Raw genomic sequence first — 26,425 nt, 5'->3', positions numbered from 1 at the left:
ACTGGTGTAAATGTGAGAGTTCTTTCACCTCTGACACTCATCACTGTTTCAATTTAATATTCAGAGATTTAAAGTACGTTTTGTACTTTGCACTATGTTAAAACAATGTCTGTAATATTTGTTCTATTTATCAACAGAGCTATAAATCAACTACTGTAACTTTTCCCACTTGTTTGAAAAGAGGTTTAGAAAAGAGGGACTATCCTGCAATAAGGTCCTAGAGGAACTACGTTTCTCTCAAAAAGTTATGCATTTGTATGTTTTCTATCCGACCTATTTGAATCATTTATCAAGAGTATTTTTTAATTCATTTTAAACCATGTTTGTGATCAAATGGACAGGAAAACCCAAAGGAAAACGTATCAAATGATACTAGAATGAATGTGTAGATGTTTTAAATGTTGCGTACGATCATGTGACCCCGTTTGGCTTCAGCGTTTACAATTGGTGTTTAAACTCGACACAAAATCTACAGAGAAAAGACAGAAAAATGGAAGTTCAGCTCAGTTTATTTCAAGGATCGATCAAATAGTGTACGTTTAATGATCACGTATACATCAAAACTGTGACAAAACCGATGCATTCGCTCGAAAATGAGTCGTTTCAGATGATAAAAGAATAACTTTTTACATTGTGACACAGCAAAGAGCTACAGTACACGAAGCATAACGGCTGAAACTAAATCAGTTTAATTTGACAGTCATGGAGTTGAGTTACACAAAAGGTCGTCAGTATTGTGTAAAATGTAACATGTTTTTTTAACAAGTCAGGTCTTTGATTGTCCAATTATCGCGTTTAAATCTAAAATAGGACAGAATTGTAGCTAAAACAAACAATAAAAAAGTAATAAAAAAGTCAACTTTCAAACACTTTCAATCCGTACATCTGTAAATGAGTAGTTTCGATTCCACTTTTAGAATTGATAGAATAAAAAGGCACATGTTTGGTGCCAGACGGTGGGTTTATAGGAGTTTGGGGAAATGCACTGTATCTCCAGGTCTGCAGCCGTACAAACAGACTCCGGCGAGTGAAAACGGTGTATTCTCTGTGGAGGAGCATCATTCTGCCGACGGGGACGGTGTAAAAGTCCACCACCCCGGCGTCGTGGTTCAGGTAAACGCCGATCCTGGTCAAAGAGTCGGACTTGGAGTGAGAATATTTGCATAAGACCCAGGACTTAGGCTCCTTTGCATCGTTTCCAAATAAGGCTTCAGGAGCGTCTCCTTTCCTCGGAAAGTTGCCGTATGCGACCGCAGGTCTGACCCACGACCCGGTCCACTCCACCTCCCAGTAACAGCGGCCCGTCAGGCTCTCTCTGCTCAGGACCTGGTTAAAGTGGCTGAACCTGTCCTCGTGATCAGGATGGCCCTGGTGTTCACTCTGAACTGTGGCTCTTCTGTTTCCATCAGACAGAGACAGTTTGGTGTGAGCTGTGTTTGGGTCCAGAGTGATTTCTGTATAATACTTTAAGAAGTGCTTTCTGGTTTTGGGATTTGAGGTGGCAGATGCTCCGCTGGTCTCCGTGCTCTTTCACAGCTGTGGCAACATCCTCAAAATATCTCCGGGGCTCGAGCAGAATCCTGGCTGGCTCTGGGCTCTGTGTGTCTGTGGACAGTGAAGCGTAGAGCTGGAGAAACCGGTTGTGATCTGGAGTGACGAACAGTATGTCCAGCATAGACATGCTCCTCTTCAGGTCAATCACGTCCTACTGCAGTTGGTCCTGGAGCTCTTGGACTCGGCTCAGTTGGGTCTGCTCCTCGGAGAGGATCTGGTACTCCACTTCAGAGCGTCTTCTCTCCAGGAGAAGGGCAATCTCTCTGAGGCTGTCCCTGCTGTGCTGCACTGCTGTCTGGGCAGAGCTGCTGATGCACTGGGCCTCCCGTTTAAGCTTCTTCAGGCCGGTCTCTTTGTCCTGGAGGCTCTGGAGCAGCAGGGCCCTCCTGGCCGGCAGCTCTGCCTGTCTCTGGCTTCTCTCTGCTGCTGCAGTCACTGTGTCATGGCCCCCGGTGCTGGTCCACAGAGCAGAGGTGGCAGATGCTCTGCTGGTCGCTGCGGCAGAACATCGTCTTCACTTCATTGTGTTGAGAGCAGATGTTTTTCTGGAGCTCATAAGAGGCAAACCAGAGGTCAGCAGGTGGGACTGTGAGCCTGTATTTATTCAGGTGCTCCACTAAACCTGCTAACATGACGTTTTTAACCAGGACAGGCCTGGGGCTGAAGCTGTGGCGACACGCCGGACAGCTGAAGACCCGCTTCATGTCCTCCAGGTTCCAGTGGTGTTTGACACAGTTCATGCAGTAGCTGTGTCCACAGGGAATAGTCACCGGGTCCTTTAGTAGATCCAAACACACGGCACAGAAAAAGGCTTTTTGGTCGAGTGCCTGTGCCATGTCTGGATCAGCACGACAGGTGAGACTTAAGAGTAGTGTGGGAGCTGTGGGAGCTGTGGGAGCAGACCATAGACGAACATAAACTCAATATAACCCACCTCTGACAAATGCTTTAAGCCCTTCACATACAGGTTAATGGTGTTGTTTTCATTACATTAATAATAATAATATGATTCACCAGAAACACATCAGAAGTAGTAGTAGCTCAGGTGACACGCTAGTTTTTCTCTAAAATATGAAGCACAAACAGTGTTTTAAACCTGCCACTGACTTTTAAAGAGGCTTTGACTTCCCTTAAATGTGGTCGATGGGTTTGTACCAGCTCAAACGCGCTGGATTATTAATAATGTACAAGTTCTGTGGGCTAATGCGAACAGCTAATGCTAACAGCTAATGCTAACAGCTAATGCTAACAGCTAATGCTAACAGCTAATGCTAACAGCTAATGCTAACAGCTAATGCTAACGGCTATGTAAACAAACAGACTCCATCGCGCCGGAAAAGTCGACTAATTATGACGTCTATGGAGGAAACGGACTGCAACAACAGCGCCTACATCAATGAACAGCACCCACAGCAGCACCCACTGCTCAGAACAGCGCTCAGAACAGCACCCACAGCAGCACCCACTGCTCAGAACAGCGCTCAGAACAGCACCCACAGCAGCACCCACAGCTCAGAACAGCACCCACAGCTCAGAGAAGCACCCACACAGCTCAGAACAGCACCCACAAATCAGAAGCAGGAAGCAGTGGGCACCGACTTTTAAAGACACAGACACTGTATTACAATTTGCATACTTAAAAATATATATATATATATATATAATTTTAAGTTTTGTTTCAGTTCAAGATGTTATTTTCATTTTCATTGAAAACAACAAACTTTATTTTAGGGCATCAGGCAGTGCATAGTTTTAATATAAAATGCAATACAAAGGCGCTATGACCAACACGATAAATAACCAGTGCGTAAACATTAGCACAGAAAAGATCTTTTCAGCAGAATCAGTCCTCAGAAAGCGCATAACAAGGACATCACACTCACATATGTGGAGTTTTATTACGTTATTTATTGGTTTAGTCCTGGTTTTGTCTGACTCAGTTGCACTTTTTACTAGTTTAGTTTTAATCCTGGCTTAAGGCCCCTTCAGACCGCGGCGTCCAAAGCGTCCAGTTTACATTCAAAGTCTATGTAAACGCGCGTCAAACATCTCCGGGGTGCAATTTTTGGGTTTTTGTGGCACAATTGCTGCGTTTACGGAGCTCTCGACGCCGAGATGTTCAGCTCTGTCCAACTTTCTGCGGCAGATGCGCCGCAGCAGCCAATCAGAGATGACGCTCCAGTAACGTGCTACGCACGACACAGAAAAAGACCCAAAACAAACCCCGCAGGAAAAAAAAAATCCTTAAGACACAGCTCTTGGAGCAAATAATGATATTGACTAAACTCTGCTCAGCTCTGAAGTATATGCGGGTCCCAGACGGGCCCCGGGGCCCATCACCTCCGCTTTGGACTTTGTAAAGTTAATAAACCAAAGCCATAGTCCAACATTAAACTCCATTTACACCACGAGAAAAGCGACGCAGCCCAACTCCTCCACTAAGCATGTGCTCAGGACGGCTCGGACGCACCTCTGCTGCTCAGTGTATTTCACAGACGTGCGTCCGGTGCGTCTGTCTTCAAATGTACAGGTGTCCAACTTCTGCGTCGGGCGCGAAATTGACGCCGCGGTGTGTACGTAGCATTAGTCCTCGATCCTGTTCTGTTCTTCGTTTAGTCCTGATTTACTCGAGGTTTAGCTTTGCGTTTAGTCCTTGTTTGGTCCTGTTCTAGTCCTTGTTTGGTCCTGTCCTAGTCCTGGTTTGGTCCTGTTTTAGTCCTTGTTTGGTCCTGTTCTAGTCCTTGTTTGGTCCTGTTCTAGTCCTTGTTCGGTCCTGTTCTAGTCCTGTTCTAGTCCTGGTTTGGTCCTATTCTAGTCCTGGTTTGGTCCTGTTCTAGTCCTGGTTTGGTCCTGTTCTAGTCCTTGTTTGGTCCTGTTATAGTCCTGGTTTGGTCCTGTTCTAGTCCTGGTTTGCTCCTATTATAGTCCTGGTTTGGTCCTGTTCTAGTCCTGGTTTGGTTCTGTTCTAGTCCTTGTTTGGTCCTGTTCTAATCCTTGTTTGGTCCTGTTCTAGTCCTTGTTTGGTCCTGTTCTAGTCCTGGTTTGGTCCTATTCTAGTCCTGGTTTGGTCCTGTTCTAGTCCTGGTTTGGTCCTGTTCTAGTCCTTGTTTGGTCCTGTTATAGTCCTGGTTTGGTCCTGTTCTAGTCCTGGTTTGGTCCTGTTCTAGTCCTGGTTTGGTCCTGTTCTAGTCCTCGTTGGTCCTGTTCTAGTCCTGGTTTGGTCCTGTTCTAATCCTCGTTTGGTCCTGTTCTAGTCCTGGTTTGGTCCTATTCTAGTCCTGGTTTGGTCCTGTTCTAGTCCTTGTTTGGTCCTGTTCTAGTCCTTGTTTGGTCCTGTCCTAGTCCTGGTTTGGTCCTGTTCTAGTCCTCGTTTGGTCCTGTCCTAGTTCTGGTTTGGTTCTGTTCTAGTCCTTGTTTGGTCCTGTTCTAGTCATGGTCTGGTCCTGTTCTAGTCCTGGTTTGGTCCTGTTCTAGTCCTGGTTTGGTCCTGTTCTAGTCCTGGTTTGGTCCTGTTCTAGTCCTTGTTTGGTCCTGTTCTAGTCCTTGTTTGGTCCTGTTCTAGTCATGGTTTGGTCCTGTTCTAGTCCTGGTCTGGTCCTGTCCTAGTCCTGGTTTGGTCCTGTTCTAGTCCTTGTTTGGTCCTGTTCTAGTCATGGTTTGGTCCTGTTCTAGTCCTGGTCTGGTCCTGTCCTAGTCCTGGTTTGGTCCTGTCCTAGTCCTGGTTTGGTCCTGTTCTAATCCTTGTTTGGTCTTGTTCTAATCCTGGTTTGGTCCTGTTCTAGTCCTGGTCTGGTCCTGTTCTAGTCCTGGTTTGCTCCTGTTCTAGTCCTTGTTTGGTCCTGTTCTAGTCCTTGTTTGGTCCTGTCCTAGTCCTGGTTTGGTCCTGTTCTAGTCCTGGTTTGGTCCTGTTCTAGTCCTGGTTTGGTCCTGTTCTAGTCCTGGTTTGGTCCTGTTCTAGTCCTTGTTTGGTCCTGTTCTAATCCTTGTTTGGTCCTGTTCTAGTCCTGGTTTGGTCCTGTTTTAGTCCTTGTTTGGTCCTGTTCTAGTCCTTGTTCGGTCCTGTTCTAGTCCTGTTCTAGTCCTGGTTTGGTCCTGTTCTAGTCCTGGTTTGCTCCTATTATAGTCCTGGTTTGGTCCTGTTCTAGTCCTGGTTTGGTCCTGTTCTAGTCCTGGTTTGGTCCTGTTCTAGTCCTGGTTTGGTCCTGTTCTAGTCCTGGTTTGGTCCTGTTCTAGTCCTTGTTTGGTCCTGTTCTAATCCTTGTTTGGTCCTGTTCTAGTCCTGGTTTGGTCCTGTTTTAGTCCTTGTTTGGTCCTGTTCTAGTCCTTGTTCGGTCCTGTTCTAGTCTTGTTCTAGTCCTGGTTTGGTCCTATTCTAGTCCTGGTTTGGTCCTGTTCTAATCCTTGTTTGGTCCTGTTCTAGTCCTGGTTTGGTCCTGTTTTAGTCCTTGTTTGGTCCTGTTCTAGTCCTTGTTTGGTCCTGTTCTAGTCCTTGTTCGGTCCTGTTCTAGTCCTGTTCTAGTCCTGGTTTGGTCCTATTCTAGTCCTGGTTTGGTCCTGTTCTAGTCCTTGTTTGGTCCTGTTCTAGTCCTTGTTTGGTCCTGTTATAGTCCTGGTTTGGTCCTGTTCTAGTCCTGGTTTGCTCCTATTATAGTCCTGGTTTGGTCCTGTTCTAGTCCTGGTTTGGTCCTGTTCTAGTCCTGGTTTGGTCCTGTTCTAGTCCTCGTTGGTCTTGTTCTAGTCCTGGTTTGGTCCTGTTCTAGTCCTGGTTTGGTCCTGTTCTAATCCTCGTTTGGTCCTGTTCTAGTCCTGGTTTGGTCCTGTTCTAGTCCTGGTTTGGTCCTGTTCTAGTCCTTGTTTGGTCCTGTTCTAGTCCTTGTTTGGTCCTGTCCTAGTCCTGGTTTGGTCCTGTTCTAGTCCTCGTTTGGTCCTGTCCTAGTTCTGGTTTGGTTCTGTTCTAGTCCTGGTCTGGTCCTGTTCTAGTCCTTGTTTGGTCCTGTTCTAGTCCTGGTTTGGTCCTGTTCTAGTCCTTGTTTGGTCCTGTTCTAGTCCTTGTTTGGTCCTGTTCTAGTCATGGTTTGGTCCTGTCCTAGTCCTGGTTTGGTCCTGTTCTAGTCCTTGTTTGGTCCTGTTCTAGTCATGGTTTGGTCCTGTTCTAGTCCTGGTCTGGTCCTGTCCTAGTCCTGGTTTGGTCCTGTCCTAGTCCTGGTTTGGTCCTGTTCTAATCCTTGTTTGGTCTTGTTCTAATCCTGGTTTGGTCCTGTTCTAGTCCTGGTTTGCTCCTGTTCTAGTCCTTGTTTGGTCCTGTTCTAGTCCTGGTTTGGTCCTGTTCTAGTCCTTGTTTGGTCCTGTTCTAATCCTTGTTTGGTCCTGTTCTAGTCCTGGTTTGGTCCTGTTTTAGTCCTTGTTTGGTCCTGTTCTAGTCCTTGTTCGGTCCTGTTCTAGTCCTGTTCTAGTCCTGGTTTGGTCCTGTTCTAGTCCTGGTTTGCTCCTATTATAGTCCTGGTTTGGTCCTGTTCTAGTCCTGGTTTGGTCCTGTTCTAGTCCTGGTTTGGTCCTGTTCTAGTCCTGGTTTGGTCCTGTTCTAGTCCTGGTTTGGTCCTGTTCTAGTCCTTGTTTGGTCCTGTTCTAATCCTTGTTTGGTCCTGTTCTAGTCCTGGTTTGGTCCTGTTTTAGTCCTTGTTTGGTCCTGTTCTAGTCCTTGTTCGGTCCTGTTCTAGTCTTGTTCTAGTCCTGGTTTGGTCCTATTCTAGTCCTGGTTTGGTCCTGTTCTAGTCCTGGTTTGGTCCTGTTCTAGTCCTTGTTTGGTCCTGTTATAGTCCTGGTTTGGTCCTGTTCTAGTCCTGGTTTGCTCCTATTATAGTCCTGGTTTGGTCCTGTTCTAGTCCTGGTTTGGTCCTGTTCTAGTCCTCGTTGGTCCTGTTCTAGTCCTGGTTTGGTCCTGTTCTAGTCCTGGTTTGGTCCTGTTCTAATCCTTGTTTGGTCCTGTTCTAGTCCTGGTTTGGTCCTGTTCTAGTCCTGGTTTGGTCCTGTTCTAGTCCTGGTTTGGTCCTGTTCTAGTCCTGGTTTGGTCCTGTTCTAATCCTGGTTTGGTCCTGTTCTAGTCCTGGTTTGGTCCTGTTCTAGTCCTGGTTTGGTCCTGTTCTAGTCCTTGTTTGGTCCTGTCCTAGTCCTGGTTTGGTCCTGTTCTAGTCCTGGTTTGGTCCTGTTCTAGTCCTCGTTTGGTCCTGTCCTAGTTCTGGTTTGGTTCTGTTCTAGTCCTGGTTTGGTCCTGTTCTAGTCCTTGTTTGGTCCTGTTCTAGTCCTTGTTTGGTCCTGTTCTAGTCCTGGTTTGGTCCTGTTCTAGTCCTGGTTTGGTCCTGTTCTAGTCCTTGTTTGGTCCTGTTCTAGTCCTGGTTTGGTCCTGTTCTAGTCCTTGTTTGGTCCTGTTCTAGTCATGGTTTGGTCCTGTCCTAGTCCTGGTTTGGTCCTGTTCTAGTCCTTGTTTGGTCCTGTTCTAGTCATGGTTTGGTCCTGTTCTAGTCCTGGTCTGGTCCTGTCCTAGTCCTGGTTTGGTCCTGTCCTAGTCCTGGTTTGGTCCTGTTCTAATCCTTGTTTGGTCTTGTTCTAATCCTCGTTTGGTCCTGTTCTAGTCCTCGTTTGGTCCTGTCCTAGTCCTGGTTTGGTTCTGTACTAGTCCTGGTCTGGTCCTGTTCTAGTCCTGGTTTGGTCCTGTTCTAGTCCTGGTTTGGTCCTGTTCTAGTCCTGGTTTGGTCCTGTTCTAGTCCTTGTTCGGTCCTGTTCTAGTCCTGTTCTAGTCCTGGTTTGGTCCTATTCTAGTCCTGGTTTGGTCCTGTTCTAGTCCTCGTTTAGTCCTGTTCTAGTCCTCCTTTTGTCTTGATTTACTCGAGGTTTAACTTTGCATTTAGTCCTGGTTCAGTCCAAATTCTGATGACGCGATTGTGCGAAGTGTGAACGCAGACTAGTCCATGTTCACTCAGACTAAACCAGGTCAAAGCTAATAACAGTTGTTTGGAGTTAAATCAATTATGAGAAGCGTTTAATACGATTTAATGCTCTCAGACCACGTTTGCGTCGACATTGTGGGACGTTGCGGACACTCGTCTTGTCAGATTGTGATTGAATTTCCGTATGTTTGTGGAAACGCTGTAGTTCCCTGTCTGACCTGTAGGCGGCGATCTCGATGTCCAGCGCCATCTTGACGTTGAGCAGGTCCTGGTACTCTCTCAGATGTCGGGCCGTTTCCCCTTTGAGATTCCTCAGCTCTGCGTCTAGGTGGGCGATGGTGGTCTGCGGGAAACGCCAGCGGCAAATACACACTGTTAACTCAAAGTATTGTAACTTCAACGTTCAACAATCCCAGGAGCTATGTTGTCCGGGGCTTTAAGCCCCTGGTAGGGTCTCCAAAGGCAAATAGGTCCTGGGTGACGGGTCAGACAAAGAGCGGTTCACAAGCCCATTATTATGTATAACAACAAGGCCAGTTCCGTCGCCCGGATTGTCGTCACCGAGGCCCCATCCTGGAGCCAGGCCTGGGGTGGGTGCTCGACGGCGAGTGTCTGGTGGCCGGGTCTTTCCCCACAGGGCCGGGCACACCACCCGCAGGAGGATCCATAAGGGGCCGGTGCTGAGTGATTTGGGAGGCAGTCGACGGCAGGGGCCTTGACAACCAGATCTCCGGTCACATAAGCCTACTCTGGGGACATGGAATGTCACCTCGCTGGGGGGAAGGAGCCTGAGCTTGAGCGGGAGGTTGAGCGATCTCGACTAGATATAGTCGGCCTCACCTCCACGCACAGTTTGGGCTCTGGAACCCATCTCCTCGAGAGGGACTGGATGCTCCACTTCTCTGGTGTTGCCCGCGGGGAGAGGCGGCGGGCTGGTGTGGGCTTGCTTATAGCCCCTCAGCTCAGCCGCCACGTGTTGGAGTTTACCCCGGTGAACGAGAAGGTTGCGTCCCTCCGCCTTTCGGGTGGGGGACAGGTCTCTCACTGTTGTGGCGGCCTACGGGCCGAACAGCAGTGCAGAGTACCCGGCCTTGGGAGGGGTACTGGACAGTGCACCGACCGGGGACTCCGTTGTTCTACTGGGGGACTTCAACGCCCAAGTGGGCAATGACAGTGACACCTGGGGAGGGGTGATCGGGAAGAACGGCTTCCCAGATCTGAACCCGAGCAGTGTTCAGTTATTGGACTTCTGTGCTAGCCACGGATTGTCCATAACGAACACCATGTTCAAGCACAAGGGTGTCCATCAGTGCACATGGCACCAGGACACCCTAGGCCGGAGGTCAATGATCGACTTAGTTGTCGTGTCATCAGACCTCCGGCCGCGTGTCTTGGACACTCGGGTGAAGCGAGGGGCAGAGTTGTCAACCGATCACCACCTGGTGGTGAGTTGGATCCGCTGACGGAGGAGGAAGCCGGACAGACTTGGCAGACCCAAGCGCATTGTGAGGGAGAGCCCTCTGTCAGTAGGGTATTCAACTCACACCTCCGGGAGAGCTTCTCTACTTCGTCTACAATTAAAACCGGAACAAATGACCTCAAATAAAGTCTTCCAAACATGTGCACAAAGATTTACATCGGTTTCTACTTAATTGTGGCTGATCTCTTTAAATCTCATTAAATAGTAAAATGTCTTAAAGCGCAGATTCTTGTTTCCATGTGAAAGTTCGAGCGTTTGGACTCTTCATTCTATACGTTTTACCGCTCTGTCGTTATTCGCACACTCTGTCCATTGCGTGTCGCCGTGGAAACTCCTGATGGGTTTAGAGCCGCTCTGTGGAATTAGCGTCGGACTTAATCTGATTTCTCGGTTTCTTGAGCTTGTTACGCTGCCGCTCCGTCTAAAACCCAACGTCAATATTGCCTCCAGGGCCTGACCTCTGCCCCCTGACCTCGCTGAAAATCTGTGTGAGGAACAATGACACGCTGAAGATCTGTGTGAGGAACAATGACACGCTGAAGATCTTTGTGAGGAACAATGACACGCTGAAGATCTGTGTGAGGAACAATGACACGCTGAAGATCTGTGTGAGGAACAATGACACACTGAAGATCTGTGTGAGGAACAATGACACACTGAAGATCTGTGTGAGGAACAATGACACTCTGAAGATCTGTGTGAGGAACAATGACACGCTGAAGATCCGTGTGAGGAACAATGACACGCTGAAGATCTGTGTGAGGAACAATGACACGCTGAAGATCTGTGTGAGGAACAATGACACACTGAAGATCTGTGTGAGGAACAATGACACACTGAAGATCCGTGTGAGGAACAATGACACCCTGAAGATCCGTGTGAGGAATAATGACACGCTGATGATCTGTGTGAGGAACAATGACACGCTGATGATCTGTGTGAGGAACAATGACACGCTGAAGATCCGTATGAGGAACAATGACACGCTGAAGATCCGTATGAGGAACAATGACACACTGAAGATCCGTATGAGGAACAATGACACACTGAAGATCCGTGTGAGGAACAATGACACACTGAAGATCCGTGTGAGGAACAATGACACCCTGAAGATCCGTGTGAGGAACAATGACACGCTGAAGATCTGTGTGAGGAATAATGACACGCTGATGATCTGTGTGAGGAACAATGACACACTGAAGATCTGTGTGAGGAACAATGACACTCTGAAGATCTGTGTGAGGAACAATGACACACTGAAGATCCGTGTGAGGAACAATGACACGCTGAAGATCTGTGTGAGGAACAATGACACGCTGAAGATCTGTGTGAGGAACAATGACACACTGAAGATCTGTGTGAGGAACAATGACACACTGAAGATCCGTGTGAGGAACAATGACACCCTGAAGATCCGTGTGAGGAATAATGACACGCTGATGATCTGTGTGAGGAACAATGACACGCTGATGATCTGTGTGAGGAACAATGACACGCTGAAGATCCGTATGAGGAACAATGACACGCTGAAGATCCGTATGAGGAACAATGACACACTGAAGATCCGTATGAGGAACAATGACACACTGAAGATCCGTGTGAGGAACAATGACACACTGAAGATCCGTGTGAGGAACAATGACACCCTGAAGATCCGTGTGAGGAACAATGACACGCTGAAGATCTGTGTGAGGAATAATGACACGCTGATGATCTGTGTGAGGAACAATGACACGCTGAAGATCTGTGTGAGGAACAATGACACGCTGAAGATCTGTGTGAGGAACAATGACACGCTGAAGATCTGTGTGAGGAACAATGACACGCTGAAGATCTGTGTGAGGAACAACGACACACTGAAGATCTGTGTGAGGAAAAATGACACACTGAAGATCTGTGTGAGGAACAATGACACACTGAAGATCTGTGTGAGGAACAATGACACACTGAAGATCTGTGTGAGGAACAATGACACGCTGAAGATCTGTGTGAGGAACAATGACACGCTGAAGATCTGTGTGAGGAACAATGACACCCTGAAGATCTGTGTGAGGAACAATGACACACTGAAGATCTGTGTGGCCCCCACCTGCAGCATCCCGACCCTCACCTGCAGCATCCCGCCCCTCACCTGCAGCGCCGCGCCCTTCACCTGCAGCGTCGCGCCCCTCACCTGCAGCATCCCGCCCCTCACCTGCAGCATCCCGCCCCTCACCTGCAGCGCCGCGCCCTTCACCTGCAGCGCCCCGCCCCTCATCTGCAGCGCCCCGCCCCTCACCTGCAGTATCCCGTCCCTCATCTGCAGCATCCCGCCCCTCACCTGCAGCGTCGCGACCCTCACCTGCAGCGCCGCGCCCCTCACCTGCAGCATCCCGCCCCTCACCTGCAGCGCCGCGCCCCTCACCAGCAGTGCCCCAACCCCTCACCTGCAGCATCCCGCCCCTCACCTGCAGCGCCGCGCCCCTCACCAGCAGCATCCTGCTCCTCACCTGCAGCGTCGTGCTCCTCACCTGCAGCGCCGCGCCCCTCACCTGCAACGCCGCGCCCTTCACCTGCTGCACCGCGCCCCTCTCCTGCAGCGCCACGCCCTTCACCTGCAGCATCCCGCCCCTCGCTGCAGCGCCGCGCCCCTCACCTGCAGCGCCGTGACCCCCACCTGCAGCACCGTAACCCCCACCTGCAGCGCCCCGCCCCCCACTTGCAGCACCGTAACCCCCACTTGCAGTACCACGCCCCTCATCTGCAGTGCCCCGACCCTCACCTGCAGCACCGTGACCCCCACCTGCAGCACCGCGCCCCTCACCTGCAGCGCCACGCCCCTCACCTGCAGCGCCCCACCCCTCACCTGCAGCGCTCCGCCCCCCACTTGCAGCACCGTGACCCTCACCTGCAGTGCCGCGACCTCTGCCGCGTGCCCGTCCTCCAGCTCGCCGATCTGCCGCTCCAGACTCTCGTTGGCCCCTCGCAGACTCTCGTTCTCGATGGTCTTGCTCTGCAGCTGCCGCCTGAATTCGCCCAGCTCCTCTCGGCACGTGCGGACCGCCTCGCCGCTCCGGGACGCCTGCTCCGACAGACCCGCCAGCCGAGACTTGTACCAGTCCTCGGCCGACTGCAGGTTCTTCACTGCCATGGACTCGTACTGGCTCCGGATGTCCTTGAGGGCCGAGGTCAGGTCGGGCTTGGACAGCTCCACCTCCACGGACGTCTGAGGGAGACAAAGAGGAGGAGGAAATCATGTAAAATTAGCCGTTATTGGTGGCTGTGATGGTTAGAGGTGGCCAGTACTCTGTCACATTTACTCAAGTACTTCTCTGAGTAGTTTTCAGACTCTCGAGTAATTTATTGGACGCTCTCTGTGAGCAAAACGTCACGCAGAATGTCTCCATCAGTGTGCTTAACGCCTCAAACCAAATTAAAAGTGACATGTCGGGAACAAAAATAGTTTACGGCCAAATACTCAACAAATAACTGAAAAAAACGTGACTAACAATCAAATTAAGCACTTACCTTTTATTACTAGCTAGCCATTAATATGTGGCCTCTAAACTAAAGTGTTACTATTAATTACTATTACCTTTTAACTTTAACCTTTTTAAATCCAGGCTTAAAACGTGTTTATTCAGACTGGCTTTTAACAGTGTAATGTAATGACACTTTATTTTGTACAGTGTGTTTTTACTTAGTTTTATGTTTGGATATCCTTGAAGCACTTTAGTCACTTTGAGTGTTGTAAAGGGCTCTACAAATAAAGGTTGATTAATTAATTAATTAATTGATTGATTAATGCGTTAATCTGCTGCTGGAAATGCCACGTTGAGCCTCACAGAAAGAAGACTCTGCTCTTCGACAGGTTCCTAAAAGTGTGTGAAGGCCACAAACCTTTTCCACCTGAGCCTGCACCTACACCTGCACCTACACCTGCACCTGCACCTGCACCTGGACCCGCAACTGCACCTGGACTTAGACCTGAACCTGCACCTGCACCTAGACCCGCACCTGCACCTGAACCTGCACCTGGACCCGCACCTGCACCTGCACCTGGACCCGCACCTGCACCTGCACCTGGACCCGCACCTGGACCCGCACCTGCACCTGGACCTGGACCTGCATCTGGACCTGCACCTGGACCCGCCCCTGCACCTGGACCCTGACCTGCACCTGGACCTGCACCTGGACCCGCACCTGGACCCGCACCTGCACCCGGACCTGGACATCAGGCCGCTGAGCTCCTGGACCTGCACTTGTACCTGCTATGCCTCCATCAGGCTGCTGAGCTCCTGAACCTGCACCTGCCCCATGCACCTGGCCCTGGCCCTGGACCTGCACCTGGACCTGGACCTACACCTGTACCTGCTGTGCCTCCATCAGGCTGCTGAGCTCCTGAACCTGCACCTGCCCCATGCACCTGGCCCTGGACCTGCACCTGGACCTCTGACCTGAACCTGCACCTGGACCCGCACCTGCACCTGCACCTGGACCCGCACCTGCACCTGCACCTGCACCTGGACCTAGACCTGCACCTGAACTTGCACCTGCACCTGGACCTGGACCCGCACCTGCACCTGGACCTGCATCTGGACCTGCACCTGGACCCGCACCTGCACCTGGACCTGGACCTGCATCTGGAGCTGCACCTGGACCCGGCCCTGCACCTGGACCCTGACCTGCACCTGGACCTGCACCTGGATCCGGACCTGCACCTGGACCCGGACCTGCACCTGGACCCACACCTGCACCTGGACCCGCACCTGGACCCGGACCTGCACCTGGACCCGCACCTGGACCTGCACCTGGACCTGCACCCAGACCTGGACCTGCACTTGCACCGGCACCTGGACCCAGACCTACACCTGCACCTGGACCCGCACCTGGACCTGGACCTGCACCTGGACCCGGACCTGCACCTGGACCCGCACCTGGACCTGCACCCGGACCCGCACCTGCACCCGCACCTGGACCTGCACCTGGACCCGCACCTGGACCTGGACCTGCACCTGGACCCGGACCTGCACCTGGACCTGCACCTGCACCTAGACCCGGACCTGCACCTGGACCCGCACCTGGACCCGCACCTGGACCCGCACCTGGACCCGCACCTGGACCTGCACCTGGACCTGCACCTGGACCCGCACCTGAACCCGCATCTGCACCCGGACCTGGACATCAGGCCGCTGAGCTCCTGGACCTGCACTTGTACCTGCTATGCCTCCATCAGGCTGCTGAGCTCCTGAACCTGCACCTACCCCATGCACCTGGCCCTGGCCCTGGACCTGGACCTGGACCTACACCTGTACCTGCTGTGCCTCCATCAGGCTGCTGAGCTCCTGAACCTGCACCTGCCCCATGCACCTGGCCCTGGACCTGCACCTGGACCTGCACCTGTACCTGCTGTGCCTCCATCAGGCTGCTGAGCTCCTGGACCTCCTCTTGGTGCAGTTTCTTCATGAAGCCGATCTCGTCCGACAAAGCGTCCAGCTTCCGCTCCAGGTCCAGTCTGACCGCGGTGGCCTCGTCCACGTCCTTCGTCAGGGCCTTTAGGGACAGCTCCGCCTGGACCCGGAGACCAGACTCCTCCTCCAGCTTCACACACAGACGCTGCAACGGCCAAACACACGTACGAGCGTCACGTCTACGGTACAAACTGTTGTGTCACGCTGCAGATGTTTGAGCTGGTCCATGGTTAATATATCTGTAATTACATGTGAAAACTGGCACAAAGTTTAACATCTTTCTTTAACTAGGTGAGATTTTACACTTGAAAATACTTTTAGCATTAGCTGGACTGTGGAACACCCTCTGGTCCCCCTTCTGAAACAGAGGCACTGTCCCCCAAAACATCCAGAGACTTCAGATATTCAGGACAGATCTAATACAGCCCCAGACCAGAGATGATGGATACATCTGCCTCTCAGTCTCTGCTTCAGACTCATCAGAGAGTTCATGGCTAAGCTAAGAGCTGCTGCCTCAACAATGGAGGTGGAAAACTCTGCAAGACCCTCACGCTACACTTGGGTCTGTCAAGCCTTTCAAGCTTCTCGTTCAGATCAGGGAGCTCGTTCTCCAGGTGCCACTGTCCTTAATCTAGAAGTGAATGCTGTAATGAGACGTAACTCTGTGTCTGACCTGCAGATCTTCCTCCTGGTTGCTCCGCTCCACAAGCAGCCGGTTCTTTTCCCGGTTCAGAGCCTCGATCTGGGCTCGGAGCTCCTGGATCTCGTCCTTGTAGACCTGGTGGACCCTGGACTCGGCCTGTTTCTGCCTCAGCATCACCAGCTCCTGCTCCAGGCCACGGTTCTGTTGCTCCAGGTGACGCACTTTGTCGATGAACATGGCGAAGCGGTCGTTCAGGCCCTGAGGTCAGAGGTCAGAGGTCATGGAGGTCTCCCAGTCAGAGGAAAGGTTCAACTTTGATACCCGTCTCCACGGGAATGTTTTTGCTTCATAATATGGCATTAAACTTATCTATTTCCATGAAAGCAAAGTTACAGGTCAGATCTGTGAAGTGCATTTATTTTCTAACACTAAAAGCAACTGAATAAAAGACAGATACATGTGTTCAATGCCCTGGGGGAACATCACAGGCAAAGCAATAACATCTTTATGAAGACCAGCTGCTCCTTTTGTTCTGAAGGTACCTGCAGCAGTTCCTTATGCTCTGACAGTACCTGCAGCTGTTCCTTCTGCTCTGACAGTACCTGCAGCTGCTCCTTCCGCTCTGACAGTACCTGCAGCTGCTCCTTCTGCTCTGACAGTACCTGCAGCTAATACTTCTGGTCTGACAGTACCTGCAGCTGTTCCTTCTGCTCTGACAGTACCTGCAGCTGTTCCTTTTGTTCTGAAGGTACCTGCAGCTGCTCCTTCTGGTCTGACAGTACCTGCAGCTGTTCATTGTGTTCTGACAGTACCTGCAGTTGATCCTTCTGCTCTGACAGTACCTGCAGCTGATCCTTCTGGTCTGACAGTACCTCCAGCTGCTCCTTCTGGTCTGACAGTACCTGCAGCTGTTCCTTCTGGTCTGACAGTACCTGCAGCTGATCCCTCTGGTCTTACAGTACCTGCAGCTGGTCCTTCTGGTCTGACAGTACCTGCAGCTGCTCCTTCTGGTCTGACAGTACCTGCAGCTGCACCCTCTGGTCTTACAGTACCTGCAGCTGCTCCTTCTGGTCTGACAGTACCTGCAGCTGTTCCTTCTGGTCTGACAGTACCTGCAGCTGCTCCTTCTGGTCTTACAGTACCTGCAGCTTCTCCCTCTGCTCTGACAGTACCTGCAGGTGATCCTTCTGGTCTGACAGTACCTGCAGCTGTTCCTTCTGCTCTGACAGTACCTGCAGCTGATCCTTCTGTTCTGACAGTGCCTGCAGCTGTTCCTTCTGTTCGGACAGTACCTGCAGCTGATCCTTCTGGTCTGACAGTACCTGCAGCTGTTCCTTCTGGTCTGACAGTACCTGTAGCTGCTCCCTCTGGTCTTACAGTACCTGCAGCTGTTCCTTCTGGTCTGACAGTACCTGCAGCTGTTCCTTCTGGTCTTACAGTACCTGCAGCTGATCCTTCTGGTCTGACAGTACCTGCAGCTACTCCCTCTGCTCTGACAGTACCTGCAGCTATTCCTTCTGGTCTTACAGTACCTGCAGCTGATCCTTCTGGTCTGACAGTACCTGCAGCTGTTCCTTCTGCTCTGACAGTACCTGCAGCTGTTCATTGTATTCTGACAGTACCTGCAGCTGCTCCTTCTGGTCTGACAGTACCTGCAGCTGTTCCTTCTGGTCTGACAGTACCTGCAGCTGTTCATTGTATTCTGACAGTACCTGCAGCTGCTCCTTCTGGTCTTACAGTACCTGCAGCTGGCCCTTCTGGTCTTACAGTACCTGCAGCTGCTCCTTCTGCTCTGACAGTACCTGCAGCTGTTCCGTCTGCTCTGACAGTACCTGCAGCTGTTCCTTCTGCTCTGATAGTACCTGCAGCTGTTCCTTCTGTTCTGACAGTACCTGCAGCTGTTCCTTCTGCTAAGACAGTACCTGCAGTTGCTCCTTCTGCTCTGACAGTACCTGCAGCTGTTCCTTCTGCTCTGACAGTACCTGCAGCTGATCCCTCTGGTCTTACAGTACCTGCAGCTGGTCTTTCTGGTCTGACAGTACCTGCAGCTGATCCCTCTGCTCTTACAGTACCTGCAGTTGATCCTTCTGGTCTGACAGTACCTGCAGCTGTTCCTTCTGGTCTGACAGTACCTGCAGCTGATCCCTCTGGTCTTACAGTACCTGCAGCTGGTCCTTCTGGTCTGACAGTACCTGCAGCTGCTCCTTCTGCTCTGACAGTACCTGCAGTTGATCCTTCTGATTCTGACAGTACCTGCAGCTGTTCCTTATGCTCTGACAGTACATGCAGCTGCCTTCTGTTCTGACAGTACCTGCAGCTGTTCTTTCTGGTCTGACAGTACCTGCAGCTGATCCCTCTGGTCTTACAGTACCTGCAGTTGATCCTTCTGGTCTGACAGTACCTGCAGTTGTTCCTTCTGGTCTGACAGTACCTGCAGCTGATCCCTCTTGTCTTACAGTACCTGCAGCTGCTCCTTCTGGTCTGACAGTACCTGCAGCTGATCCTTCTGGTCTCACAGTACCTGCAGCTGATCCTTCTGGTCTTATAGTACCTGCAGCTGATCCTTCTGCTCTGACAGTACCTGCAGCTGATCCTTCTGTTCTGACAGTACCTGCAGCTGATCCTTCTGTTCGGACAGTACCTGCAGCTGTTCCTTCTGCTCTGACAGTACCTGCAGCTGTTCCTTCTGCTCTGACAGTACCTGCAGCTGATCCTTCTGGTCTGACAGTACCTGCAGCTGCTCCTTCTGCTCTGACAGTACCTGCAGCTGTTCCTTCTGCTCTGACAGTACCTGCAGCTGCTCCTTCTGGTCTGACAGTACCTGCAGCTGCTCCTTCTGCTCTGACAGTACCTGCAGCTACTCCTTCTGCTCTGACAGTACCTGCAGCTAATACTTCTGGTCTGACAGTACCTGCAGCTGTTCCTTCTGCTCTGAAAGTACCTGCAGCTGTTCCTTTTGTTCTGAAGGTACCTGCAGCTGATCCTTCTGGTCTGACAGTACCTGCAGCTGTTCATTGTGTTCTGACAGTACCTGCAGTTGATCCTTCTGCTCTGACAGTACCTGCAGCTACTCCTTCTGCTCTGACAGTACCTGCAGCTGGTCCTTCCTCTCTGACAGTACCTGCAGCTGCTCCTTCTGCTCTGACAGTACCTGCAGCTAATACTTCTGGTCTGACAGTACCTGCAGCTGGTCCTTCCTCTCTGACAGTACCTGCAGCTGCTCCTTCTGCTCTGACAGTACCTGCAGCTAATACTTCTGGTCTGACAGTACCTGCAGCTGTTCCTTCTGCTCTGACAGTACCTGCAGCTGTTCCTTTTGTTCTGAAGGTACCTGCAGCTGCTCCTTCTGATTCTGACAGTACCTGCCGCTACTCATTCTGCTCTTACAGTACCTGCAGCTGCTCCTTCTGGTCTGACAGTACCTCCAGCTGATCCTTCTGGTCTGACAGTACCTGCAGCTGATCCCTCTGGTCTTACAGTACCTGCAGCTGCTCCTTCTGGTCTGACAGTACCTGCAGCTGCTCCTTCTGGTCTGACAGTACCTGCAGCTGATCCCTCTGGTCTTACAGTACCTGCAGCTGCTCGTTCTGGTCTGACAGTCCCTGCAGCATTTCCTTCTGGTCTTACAGTACCTGCAGCTTCTCCCTCTGCTCTGGCAGTACCTGCAGCTGATCCTTCTGGTCTGACAGTACCTGCAGCTGTTCCTTCTGCTCTGACAGTACCTGCAGCTGCTCCTTCTGGTCTTACAGTACCTGCAGCTGCTCCTTCTGGTCTGACAGTACCTGCAGCTGTTCCTTCTGGTCTGACAGTACCTGCAGCTGCTCCTTCTGGTCTGACAGTACCTGCAGCTGTTCCTTCTGGTCTGACAGTACCTGCAGCTGCTCCCTCTGGTCTTACAGTACCTGCAGCTGATCCTTCTGGTCTGACAGTACCTGCAGCTGTTCCTTCTGGTCTTACAGTACCTGCAGCTGATCCTTCTGGTCTGACAGTACCTGCAGCTACTCCCTCTGCTCTGACAGTACCTGCAGCTATTCCTTCTGGTCTTACAGTACCTGCAGCTGATCCTTCTGGTCTGACAGTACCTGCAGCTGTTCGTTCTGCTCTGACAGTACCTGCAGCTGTTCATTGTATTCTGACAGTACCTGCAGCTGCTCCTTCTGGTCTGACAGTACTTGCAGCTGTTCCTTCTGGTCTGACAGTACCTGCAGCTGCTCCCTCTGGTCTTACAGTACCTGCAGCTGATCCTTCTGGTCTGACAGTACCTGCAGCTGATCCCTCTGGTCTTACAGTACCTGCAGCTGCTCGTTCTGGTCTGACAGTACCTGCAGCATTTCCTTCTGGTCTGACAGTACCTGCAGCTGATCCCTCTGGTCTGACAGTACCTGCAGCTGCTCCTTCTGCTCTGACAGTACCTGCAGTTGATCCTTCTGATTCTGACAGTACCTGCAGCTGTTCTTTCTGGTCTGACAGTACCTGCAGCTGATCCCTCTGGTCTTACAGTACCTGCAGTTGATCCTTCTGGTCTGACAGTACCTGCAGTTGATCCTTCTGGTCTGACAGTACCTGCAGTTGTTCCTTCTGGTCTGACAGTACCTGCAGCTGATCCCTCTTGTCTTACAGTACCTGCAGCTGCTCCTTCTGGTCTGACAGTACCTGCAGCTGATCCTTCTGGTCTCACAGTACCTGCAGCTGTTCCTTCTGGTCTTATAGTACCTGCAGCTGTTCCTTCTGCTCTGACAGTACCTGCAGCTGATTCCTTCTGTTCTGACAGTACCTGCAGCTGATCCTTCTGTTCGGACAGTACCTGCAGCTGTTCCTTCTGCTCTGACAGTACCTGCAGCTGATCCTTCTGGTCTGACAGTACCTGCAGCTGCTCCTTCTGCTCTGACAGTACCTGCAGCTGGTCCTTCTGCTCTGACAGTACCTGCAGCTGCTCCTTCTGGTCTGACAGTACCTGCAGCTGCTCCTTCTGCTCTGACAGTACCTGCAGCTACTCCTTCTGCTCTGACAGTACCTGCAGCTAATACTTCTGGTCTGACAGTACCTGCAGCTGTTCCTTCTGCTCTGAAAGTACCTGCAGCTGTTCCTTTTGTTCTGAAGGTACCTGCAGCTGATCCTTCTGGTCTGACAGTACCTGCAGCTGTTCATTGTGTTCTGACAGTACCTGCAGTTGATCCTTCTGCTCTGACAGTACCTGCAGCTACTCCTTCTGCTCTGACAGTACCTGCAGCTGCTCCTTCCTCTCTGACAGTACCTGCAGCTGCTCCTTCTGCTCTGACAGTACCTGCAGCTAATACTTCTGGTCTGACAGTACCTGCAGCTGTTCCTTCTGCTCTGACAGTACCTGCAGCTGTTCCTTTTGTTCTGAAGGTACCTGCAGCTGCTCCTTCTGATTCTGACAGTACCTGCCGCTACTCATTCTGCTCTTACAGTACCTGCAGCTGCTCCTTCTGGTCTGACAGTACCTCCAGCTGATCCTTCTGGTCTGACAGTACCTGCAGCTGATCCCTCTGGTCTTACAGTACCTGCAGCTGCTCCTTCTGGTCTGACAGTACCTGCAGCTGTTCCTTCTGCTCTGACAGTACCTGCAGCTGCTCCTTCTGGTCTTACAGTACCTGCAGCTGCTCCTTCTGGTCTGACAGTACCTGCAGCTGTTCCTTCTGGTCTGACAGTACCTGCAGCTGATCCTTCTGGTCTGACAGTACCTGCAGCTGTTCCTTCTGGTCTGACAGTACCTGCAGCTGCTCCCTCTGGTCTTACAGTACCTGCAGCTGGTCCTTCTGGTCTGACAGTACCTGCAGCTGTTCCTTCTGGTCTTACAGTACCTGCAGCTGATCCTTCTGGTCTGACAGTACCTGCAGCTACTCCCTCTGCTCTGACAGTACCTGCAGCTATTCCTTCTGGTCTTACAGTACCTGCAGCTGATCCTTCTGGTCTGACAGTACCTGCAGCTGTTCGTTCTGCTCTGACAGTACCTGCAGCTGTTCATTGTATTCCGACAGTACCTGCAGCTGCTCCTTCTGGTCTGACAGTACTTGCAGCTGTTCCTTCTGGTCTGACAGTACCTGCAGCTGCTCCCTCTGGTCTTACAGTACCTGCAGCTGATCCTTCTGGTCTGACAGTACCTGCAGCTGATCCCTCTGGTCTTACAGTACCTGCAGCTGCTCGTTCTGGTCTGACAGTACCTGCAGCATTTCCTTCTGGTCTGACAGTACCTGCAGCTGCTCCTACTGGTCTTACAGTACCTGCAGCTGATCCTTCTGGTCTGACAGTACCTGCAGCTGATCCGTCTGGTCTGACAGTACCTGCAGCTGTTCCTTCTGGTCTGACAGTACCTGCAGCTGATCCTTCTGGTCTTACAGTACCTGCAGCTGATCCCTCTGCTCTGACAGTACCTGCAGATGCTCCTTCTGGTCTGACAGTACCTCCAGCTGCTCCTTCTGGTCTGATAGTACCTGCAGCTGTTCCTTCTGGTCTGACTACCTGCAGCTGATCCTTCTGGTGTTACAGTACCTGCAGCTGATCCCTCTGCTCTGACAGTACCTGCAGCTGCTCCTTCTGGTCTGACAGTACCTCCAGCTGCTCCTTCTGGTCTGACAGTACCTGCAGCTGTTCCTTCTGGTCTGACAGTACCTGCAGCTGCTCCCTCTGGTCTTACAGTACCTGCAGCTGCTCCTTCTGGTCTGACAGTACCTGCAGCTGTTCCTTCTGGTCTTACAGTACCTGCAGCTGATCCCTCTGCTCTGACAGTACCTGCAGCTGCTCCTTCTGGTCTGACAGTACCTCCAGCTGCTCCTTCTGGTCTGACAGTACCTGCAGCTGTTCCTTCTGGTCTGACAGTACCTGCAGCTGCTCCCTCTGGTCTTACAGTACCTGCAGCTGCTCCTTCTGGTCTGACAGTACCTGCAGCTGTTCCTTCTGGTCTTACAGTACCTGCAGCTGATCCTTCTGGTCTGACAGTACCTGCAGCTACTCCCTCTGCTCTGACAGTACCTGCAGCTATTCCTTCTGGTCTTACAGTACCTGCAGCTGATCCTTCTGGTCTGACAGTACCTGCAGCTGTTCGTTCTGCTCTGACAGTACCTGCAGCTGTTCATTGTATTCTGACAGTACCTGCAGCTGATCCTTCTGGTCTGACAGTACTTGCAGCTGTTCCTTCTGGTCTGACAGTACCTGCAGCTGATCCTTCTGGTCTGACAGTACCTGCAGCTGTTCCTTCTGCTCTGACAGTACCTGCAGCTGCTCCTTCTGGTCTTACAGTACCTGCAGCTGATCCTTCTGGTCTGACAGTACCTGCAGCTGTTCCTTCTGGTCTGACAGTACCTGCAGCTGATCCTTCTGGTCTTACAGTACCTGCAGCTGATCCCTCTGCTCTGACAGTACCTGCAGATGCTCCTTCTGGTCTGACAGTACCTCCAGCTGCTCCTTCTGGTCTGATAGTACCTGCAGCTGTTCCTTCTGGTCTGACAGTACCTGCAGCTGATCCTTCTGGTGTTACAGTACCTGCAGCTGATCCCTCTGCTCTGACAGTACCTGCAGCTGATCCTTCTGGTCTGACAGTACCTCCAGCTGCTCCTTCTGGTCTGACAGTACCTGCAGCTGTTCCTTCTGGTCTGACAGTACCTGCAGCTGCTCCCTCTGGTCTTACAGTACCTGCAGCTGCTCCTTCTGGTCTGACAGTACCTGCAGCTGTTCCTTCTGGTCTTACAGTACCTGCAGCTGATCCTTCTGGTCTGACAGTACCTGCAGCTACTCCCTCTGCTCTGACAGTACCTGCAGCTATTCCTTCTGGTCTTACAGTACCTGCAGCTGATCCTTCTGGTCTGACAGTACCTGCAGCTGTTCGTTCTGCTCTGACAGTACCTGCAGCGGTTCATTGTATTCTGACAGTACCTGCAGCTGATCCCTCTTGTCTTACAGTACCTGCAGCTGCTCCTTCTGGTCTGACAGTACCTGCAGCTGATCCTTCTGGTCTCACAGTACCTGCAGCTGTTCCTTCTGGTCTTATAGTACCTGCAGCTGTTCCTTCTGCTCTGACAGTACCTGCAGCTGATTCCTTCTGTTCTGACAGTACCTGCAGCTGATCCTTCTGTTCGGACAGTACCTGCAGCTGTTCCTTCTGCTCTGACAGTACCTGCAGCTGATCCTTCTGGTCTGACAGTACCTGCAGCTGCTCCTTCTGCTCTGACAGTACCTGCAGCTGGTCCTTCTGCTCTGACAGTACCTGCAGCTGCTCCTTCTGGTCTGACAGTACCTGCAGCTGCTCCTTCTGCTCTGACAGTACCTGCAGCTACTCCTTCTGCTCTGACAGTACCTGCAGCTAATACTTCTGGTCTGACAGTACCTGCAGCTGTTCCTTCTGCTCTGAAAGTACCTGCAGCTGTTCCTTTTGTTCTGAAGGTACCTGCAGCTGATCCTTCTGGTCTGACAGTACCTGCAGCTGTTCATTGTGTTCTGACAGTACCTGCAGTTGATCCTTCTGCTCTGACAGTACCTGCAGCTACTCCTTCTGCTCTGACAGTACCTGCAGCTGCTCCTTCCTCTCTGACAGTACCTGCAGCTGCTCCTTCTGCTCTGACAGTACCTGCAGCTAATACTTCTGGTCTGACAGTACCTGCAGCTGTTCCTTCTGCTCTGACAGTACCTGCAGCTGTTCCTTTTGTTCTGAAGGTACCTGCAGCTGCTCCTTCTGATTCTGACAGTACCTGCCGCTACTCATTCTGCTCTTACAGTACCTGCAGCTGCTCCTTCTGGTCTGACAGTACCTCCAGCTGATCCTTCTGGTCTGACAGTACCTGCAGCTGATCCCTCTGGTCTTACAGTACCTGCAGCTGCTCCTTCTGGTCTGACAGTACCTGCAGCTGTTCCTTCTGCTCTGACAGTACCTGCAGCTGCTCCTTCTGGTCTTACAGTACCTGCAGCTGCTCCTTCTGGTCTGACAGTACCTGCAGCTGTTCCTTCTGGTCTGACAGTACCTGCAGCTGATCCTTCTGGTCTGACAGTACCTGCAGCTGTTCCTTCTGGTCTGACAGTACCTGCAGCTGCTCCCTCTGGTCTTACAGTACCTGCAGCTGGTCCTTCTGGTCTGACAGTACCTGCAGCTGTTCCTTCTGGTCTTACAGTACCTGCAGCTGATCCTTCTGGTCTGACAGTACCTGCAGCTACTCCCTCTGCTCTGACAGTACCTGCAGCTATTCCTTCTGGTCTTACAGTACCTGCAGCTGATCCTTCTGGTCTGACAGTACCTGCAGCTGTTCGTTCTGCTCTGACAGTACCTGCAGCTGTTCATTGTATTCCGACAGTACCTGCAGCTGCTCCTTCTGGTCTGACAGTACTTGCAGCTGTTCCTTCTGGTCTGACAGTACCTGCAGCTGCTCCCTCTGGTCTTACAGTACCTGCAGCTGATCCTTCTGGTCTGACAGTACCTGCAGCTGATCCCTCTGGTCTTACAGTACCTGCAGCTGCTCGTTCTGGTCTGACAGTACCTGCAGCATTTCCTTCTGGTCTGACAGTACCTGCAGCTGCTCCTACTGGTCTTACAGTACCTGCAGCTGATCCTTCTGGTCTGACAGTACCTGCAGCTGATCCGTCTGGTCTGACAGTACCTGCAGCTGTTCCTTCTGGTCTGACAGTACCTGCAGCTGATCCTTCTGGTCTTACAGTACCTGCAGCTGATCCCTCTGCTCTGACAGTACCTGCAGATGCTCCTTCTGGTCTGACAGTACCTCCAGCTGCTCCTTCTGGTCTGATAGTACCTGCAGCTGTTCCTTCTGGTCTGACTACCTGCAGCTGATCCTTCTGGTGTTACAGTACCTGCAGCTGATCCCTCTGCTCTGACAGTACCTGCAGCTGCTCCTTCTGGTCTGACAGTACCTCCAGCTGCTCCTTCTGGTCTGACAGTACCTGCAGCTGTTCCTTCTGGTCTGACAGTACCTGCAGCTGCTCCCTCTGGTCTTACAGTACCTGCAGCTGCTCCTTCTGGTCTGACAGTACCTGCAGCTGTTCCTTCTGGTCTTACAGTACCTGCAGCTGATCCCTCTGCTCTGACAGTACCTGCAGCTGCTCCTTCTGGTCTGACAGTACCTCCAGCTGCTCCTTCTGGTCTGACAGTACCTGCAGCTGTTCCTTCTGGTCTGACAGTACCTGCAGCTGCTCCCTCTGGTCTTACAGTACCTGCAGCTGCTCCTTCTGGTCTGACAGTACCTGCAGCTGTTCCTTCTGGTCTTACAGTACCTGCAGCTGATCCTTCTGGTCTGACAGTACCTGCAGCTACTCCCTCTGCTCTGACAGTACCTGCAGCTATTCCTTCTGGTCTTACAGTACCTGCAGCTGATCCTTCTGGTCTGACAGTACC

General features: G+C 51.6%; 1 protein-coding gene across 1 annotated transcript in view; it reads right to left on the bottom strand.

The window, feature by feature from the left end:
* LOC140351000 (alpha-internexin-like) overlaps positions 1 to 26,425 on the bottom strand; it is a 28,845-nt gene that overhangs the window by 759 nt on the left and 1,661 nt on the right. Inside the window, exons 2-5 of the mRNA XM_072436634.1 lie at positions 16,102 to 16,329; positions 15,364 to 15,573; positions 12,866 to 13,183; positions 8,717 to 8,841 (exon numbers count right to left, since the gene is read on the bottom strand). Coding sequence (XP_072292735.1) covers positions 8,717 to 8,841; positions 12,866 to 13,183; positions 15,364 to 15,573; positions 16,102 to 16,329 — 881 coding nt within the window. The remainder of the gene's footprint in view (positions 1 to 8,716; positions 8,842 to 12,865; positions 13,184 to 15,363; positions 15,574 to 16,101; positions 16,330 to 26,425) is intronic.

Source organism: Eucyclogobius newberryi, unplaced genomic scaffold (genome assembly GCF_026437365.1).
Source record: "Eucyclogobius newberryi isolate DKJ021-1_F unplaced genomic scaffold, fEucNew1.0.hap1 SCAF_8, whole genome shotgun sequence".
NCBI classification, from domain to species: Eukaryota; Metazoa; Chordata; class Actinopteri; order Gobiiformes; family Gobiidae; genus Eucyclogobius; species Eucyclogobius newberryi.
The sequence above is the reverse complement of the archived record's forward strand: the minus strand, read 5'-3'. Positions and strand labels throughout refer to the sequence as shown.